A 6000-nucleotide genomic window follows, 5' to 3' on the forward strand; every position below is an offset into this window, starting at 1 on the left:
CATAGCTAAGACATTTCGAAGCAATTGTATGCGTTGGGAATTATTCAAAAGTAGGAACTTGGGTTCCTTACGAAGCCTTACGAAGTTCACATTGCGAAGATTATGTTGTGTATTTGGTGGGTCCAGGCGGCGCTATTTATTACCAGCCATTGGAACCGAACGAAACAATCACTAGGGAACGGTATCGAACTCAATTAATGCGATTAATTCTTCGACAGATTCTTCTTCTGACAACGTTCATGACTTGTGTCAATTATTGAGCGTTTGAATAGATCGAGGAGATCGTTAAGCCTAGGACTGCTCAGTGCGTGCCGAGAAATGCTTACAAAAGTTAAGATTTTATTTATTGCACAGTACCTACACAGTATAATAAACAATGACTGTTTGGTCAGATTGTATCATTTTATGGAATTTCGATACATTACGCGCTAAAAGCAAGCGAAAATACCCAGTTAAGTAATATTAATAAGCTGTTTAGTCTAAACTCAGAAAATAAAAAAGAATATCACGGTGAAAGTGTATATCTAAAGATGATTGTTGTTACATGTGTGGCAAATTTGTTAAAGTGTGAGGTATGAAATTTGGGTTAAACAAGAATACGAAGCTTTGTGAAGGCGACAAGGCCTAGTTGAATTGTCCTATTCATAATCTAGAGCAGCCATGGAGTCGCGTGGCTAACAAGGACGAAACTTTAGGCAGGTAACAAAAAGAGAAAACTGAACGCATTGCTGAGCCTGAGAATGTGTTCGAGTCGCCTCCGCTCCTCCACACACTGCCAATACTCAGTTACATTCAAATTACATATGTGGTATTCACATTTTTAATTTATTTTTTCCCTAGTTGTTAGAAGCAAAAGGTAAAGCTACAATTTTTCTTGGTCCTCAAATTTAATAAAAACATCGCCAGTGAAGAATTCTCACAATTATTAATTAATTTGCTATTAGTGTTGGAATTGTTTGAAAGTAATAATAGAGATGAAACCTAGAAAAACTAGTCAAAGTAATTTAGAACCATGAGCTGTCTTTGGATGGTAGGTTCAGTGAAGAACTGATCTTGATAGAGCTGCCCAAGTGTGTGTCATTTTTATGATTCTTACGCGCCGAACTCGTAAATAAGGAAATTTTCGAAAACCGATAGTGGAACCCTTTGGAAAACTTGTGGAAAAGCCAATGATAGACAATACAAGCGTTTTTGAATAACACAGCATTTATTTTCGATCGCTTCACATCTGACAAGGCTCTCTTCTCTCTTTATAAGCTATAACATTATTGCAAGGCATTAGTGAATGCGTTCCAGTTTTCCATACAGCTTGTAGAAGAGATCCCAGAAGGCCATGCGGTCGTGGAAAGGCCTGCTCTTGAGTCCGAAGTCGGCGCCGATCTCCAGGAAGGGCCGCCTGCTCGCCGTCACTGGCGACCACACGACTGGCAGGAGGTCAGATGTTTCAGGGGTCGGATTGCTGACAATGAAATGTACACAATGAATAAATAATATCAACTTATAATAAATTTTACAATAATAAAGTAGCTTTTATTGTAACAGTTGCACAGTCCAGTTAACGGCCCTTCTGGCGTTAAGTGGTTACCGAATGCTCGGACATCACGGCGCTAACGTATTTGATACCCATTTCTTACTAATTTGGTAGAAATAGGCAGGATTGTGGCACCTGCTCGCGCGGGCTCACAACGCGCCCTACCGACAATGAAACATGTAAATTTGAACATCATTTAACGTTTATTGACTGTGTTAATTAATGGCGCGGGATAGTTCATGACTCGTTTGCTCACCTCCTCTGTAATACGGGTATGTAGGCAGATAAATCATACTAAATGAAGATTTCAATTATCTACTAGTAAAACGCGGATACGTTCCACAAATTGTATGCAAAACATCGATTTCTTAAAACAAGTTGCGCGCTATCGACCGTGCGTTTATTGCTGCTGGTTCCAGGACAGAGAATCCAGTACCGACCAGAGTGCCGACAAAGGATGAATAGTTTAGCTGCGCAAAGAGGACAAACAAAGAGAAGTACGTAGACACCTACAGGCTTAGTTTTTTATTTAATAATATAAATCTGACATACCCGAATTTAGCAAAATTGGTCCAAAGCGTAGTGATTCTGTCGATGACTAGTTGATCCTCCTCCGCAACAAGCTCGCCCGGCTGCAAGTCCACGGCCAGCAGGTAGCCGAGCTCGTCCGCATGCGCCGCGCCCGGCGCTGTTATTCCAAGATGGTTCTTCATAGCGTTTCGACCACCATCGTACGAGAATACATAGTAATATATGTCTTCGTTGCCCGCGCTCAATATCTTCTTAAGGGACCGCTCGACGGGATAATGAAAGTAGTAGTTTGAAGCAAAATTAATGAATTTATCAAAGACCTCCGGATTGAAGGGTTCGTCTGCGATGTAGAAATGAGTTACGTCTTCTTCTATCTCGGTCTCGTTCAAGTTGAAAGCTATATTCATGTAGTTTCTAATGGCCGGCTGCTCATACTCCTCCGGGCTGATCAAGGCGTGCAGAGTAAGCATTTCTCGATCGTTCACTCCGTAGATAACCGGAATATTGCGAAGCTTTTTAGGGTCTAAATTTTCTGGAGTATTAGCAAGAAATCTATAAACTCCTTTATATTCATTTTCGATACAAGCTCTGAACAAGCCGAAGGTGGCGTCCGTCAAAGTGGCTGGGCCATCAGATCGAGTCGCTTCAACCACCAGGAGCGGGTCTTGATCGGCTAAAAACGCTATAGCTTCTACGAAGTTGTCAGTTTCGAATCCCAATCGACTGGCTATTCCTATCGGGATACTGTTGTCAGGTTTCATGATGGCTCCAGGAATAAAGGCGGATGCGCTCTGAACGATGACCTGGTTGAAGAACTTCTCTTGCTCGGTTAGTAGGTGTAGCTCGACGGCGACGCCTCCCGCACTTTCCCCGAACAGAGTTATCTTAGAGGTATCTCCCCCGAAAGCCTCGATATTTTCCTTGATCCATTTTAAAGCAAGAACTTGGTCCTTCAACCCCTGATTCCCAGGAACATCGGCGCTGTCCAAACAAAAGAATCCAAACGCTCCAAGCCGGTAGTTAACCGACACAATGATAACGTCATGTCGGACCAGATCTTCGAAGGAGTAATCTCTGCTAGTTCCGCTGCCGGACATGAAGCCCCCTCCGTGGATCCAAATCATCACCGGGCGCTTATTCCGCGACGTCGCCGTGTTGGGCACGTAGATGTTCAGGTTCAAGCACTGGAGGCTTCCGACCGCGACATTGTTGGTGAGTTGAGGACAAACCACGGAATCGTCGAACGCCTCGAATATCTCCTCGAAGCCGGGGTGCGGCACTGAAGACTGAAACGAACACCGACAATTAGGTATTTATAATTTGTTATATTTGATTATATTGGGTTACATTTGGTTTTAATTGGTCATATTTATATTTGGTTTCTAACTAATTCTTCATCAGCGTCGAACGATTAACTATAATTGAAATGATTGGATTGTGTTTTATTCAATTAGTTTAAATAGTAGTATTAGTAATAAACCGAACTATCGAACTCACCCCAAAAGGATTATCCTCGTCTACTAACGCATAGGGCACACCCAGGAACTTGGAGAACTCTCCATTTTCGGACCGAAGCCCCTTGATGAGTCCCCGTCGGGTCTCAACGAGCGGGTCTACTCTGAGCCTCGCCCCCGCCGCCGACAACAAGACGACCACGACTACCGCTACAGTCACTGATCGTAGCATGTTTCAACCAATACTAGTAATACACTATTCGACACTCTCAGATGTTTTATATAATACATTATCTCAAACTGATAACAGAACGATACTGTAATCTAGAATCTGAAAAGTCTGACTTTGCATTTTAGTCATCGATGAATTTTCGAGTCATTCTTAATAGATTAGCGTTAATTGGCTTTTTGTCTCGGACTGAGGGTTCGATTCACGCATCGGTCAAGCGTTCTTGTCATGAATATGTTTATTTGCTCTCGAAGCGTGTGTCTTCTTCCTCTTTTTCCTAGCGATTTCCTTATCTAGTGACAGGGTCCGCTTTCCAACTTAAACTCCTCACTTTGAACGGTCTCTGCTTTTAGCGACACCGAGTTCTCACATAAGCTTGAGTTTTACCACAAATATTGTTAGCAGTTTATTTTTTCGCGTGAATATTTACTAATTACTACTACTGGTTATATTATACATCAATAGAAGAGATTTTTTTTAATATTTAACTAAATTCAGTAAAGCTTAAAAACATGAACTTGCATAAATATAAATCCTACAAACATTGTTGCCAGATTTCAATTGAAACACGCACACTCTTTCTGTGGCTTTCGTTTCAATCATCGATGCTTTTTTATTTTTTTTTTATTGCTTAGATGGGTGGACGAGCTCACAGCCCACCCGGTGCAAAGTGATTACTGGAGCCCATAGACATCCACAACGTAAATGCGCCATCCACCCTGAGATACAAGTTCTAAGGTCTCAAGTATAGTTATGACGACTGCCCCACCCTTCAAACCGAAACGCATTACTGCTTCACGGCAGAAATAGGCAGGGTGGTGGAACCCACCCGCGCGGACTCACAAGTGGTCCTACCGCGGACTCACAAGTGGTCCTACCACCAGTAAAAAACTCGGCGACGACAAGTCGTGGAAGGCGATGCTCGACTTCTGCGAGTGCACCATCTTGCAGAAGGAGGCGGCGGGGCGCGTGAGACAAGCACAAGCCCGCCGCCATCGAGCGGGGGCTAGAGAGGCGGAACTCGCCCAAGCCCTGGCCCTCTAAGTGTTTCGGGTCCCCCTCATATGTCGGTCTGGGGCCCGGCGAAGGGGGCCTAAGAAGACGACGTGCAAGCTGCTCTGCACGCATTTTACGCAAGAGAATCCGGGTGATGGAAGGCCGGCTATCCTCGACCCACGCTGGTTCTGACCCAACGGGGTATTTCGTAGGATAACCCATTCAAACCGGCGTCTTCTAGGCGGGCTTCGGACAGCCTGCCGACCGAGAGGGCTGGTGGTCGTGGCGCCGACGATCGCTGGTCCGACGTCCCGAGGGGGAGGGTGATGGGAGAGATGTGCTCCGCACTAAGCGCTTCCCTCTCCCCCCTTGCCTTTTCATGAGTTCTGTCTCATGCGAGGCTCGGACGTGGGTTGTTGAGCGACAGGAGGTTTTAGTCGGTTTGACTCCGATATACCTCGCCCTCCAAGGCTGGTGCCCAATCTTCAGTTCTGATGAAATCGGAAACATTCATTTTCACGTTTGTATGGATCGAGGTTTGGTTTTGCTGTGAGTAGTCCTCTTGGTTATGGAATATCGGATTGTTGAAAGGTTTGAGTATATCCTCAAGAATGATTTTGATAAATCAGGGCTTTTTTTAATAAAGTAGCTGGTATGGTAGGTAAAAGATATAGTGGTCAGTCACTCCTTGTATGCCAACACCCCACCAAAACATCAGTGAAGTCGAATAAAGCTCACTTTGGGCCTTACTGAATAACTAAGGAGCTTCTGTATATGGAGCATATTTGAGCAGAGCTTGTTCATTCTGTTTATTGAAATATTGCTTAGTAACTAAACTATTAGCGTCATTAAATCATGTTTATCTATTACCTCTTTTTACATAGAGTCTAAAAAGTTGTCTTGATTACTCTAGCGATATATGAATTATTGCTTAAGTAATAACCGGTTTCTCCAACGTCTCTTACAAGCAGCAAGTTCTAAGTCATCTTTTAAAATATACGAAATGGTTCTTGATGTAATATACTCCTAACTACCAGTTAGAACTCAACAGGTACGATGATTTATGTTTGTACACTTTTTTTCCAAATTGTTCGATACTTTTGTTTCACTAACGTATATTCTGTTACCGCATTCTTTGGATCTTCCGCAACATAATAATTTGTCACTCTGCGTCTTGTCTATCACCCACCTGACCTACTTGAGAACAATATGAGAATATGTATAATCATAGTGGTCAACAGTCGTTCAAGTGAACCGGG

The 6000-nt window shown here is 43.4% G+C and overlaps 1 protein-coding gene across 1 annotated transcript; it reads right to left on the bottom strand.

The window, feature by feature from the left end:
* Positions 1–1188: 1188 nt before the first annotated feature.
* On the bottom strand, positions 1189–3748 carry LOC114249123 (juvenile hormone esterase-like). Its single transcript, XM_089737042.1, has 3 exons — positions 3560–3748; positions 2084–3348; positions 1189–1459 (listed from the first exon to the last, which is right to left on the bottom strand). The coding sequence occupies exons 1-3, from the start codon at positions 3746–3748 to the stop codon at positions 1279–1281; spliced, it is 1635 nt and encodes a 544-aa protein (XP_089593168.1). The 3' UTR covers positions 1189–1278.
* Positions 3749–6000: the final 2252 nt, after the last annotated feature.

This window comes from Bombyx mandarina, chromosome 22 (genome assembly GCF_030267445.1).
Source record: "Bombyx mandarina strain Sakado chromosome 22, ASM3026744v2".
Lineage (NCBI taxonomy): Eukaryota > Metazoa > Arthropoda > Insecta > Lepidoptera > Bombycidae > Bombyx > Bombyx mandarina.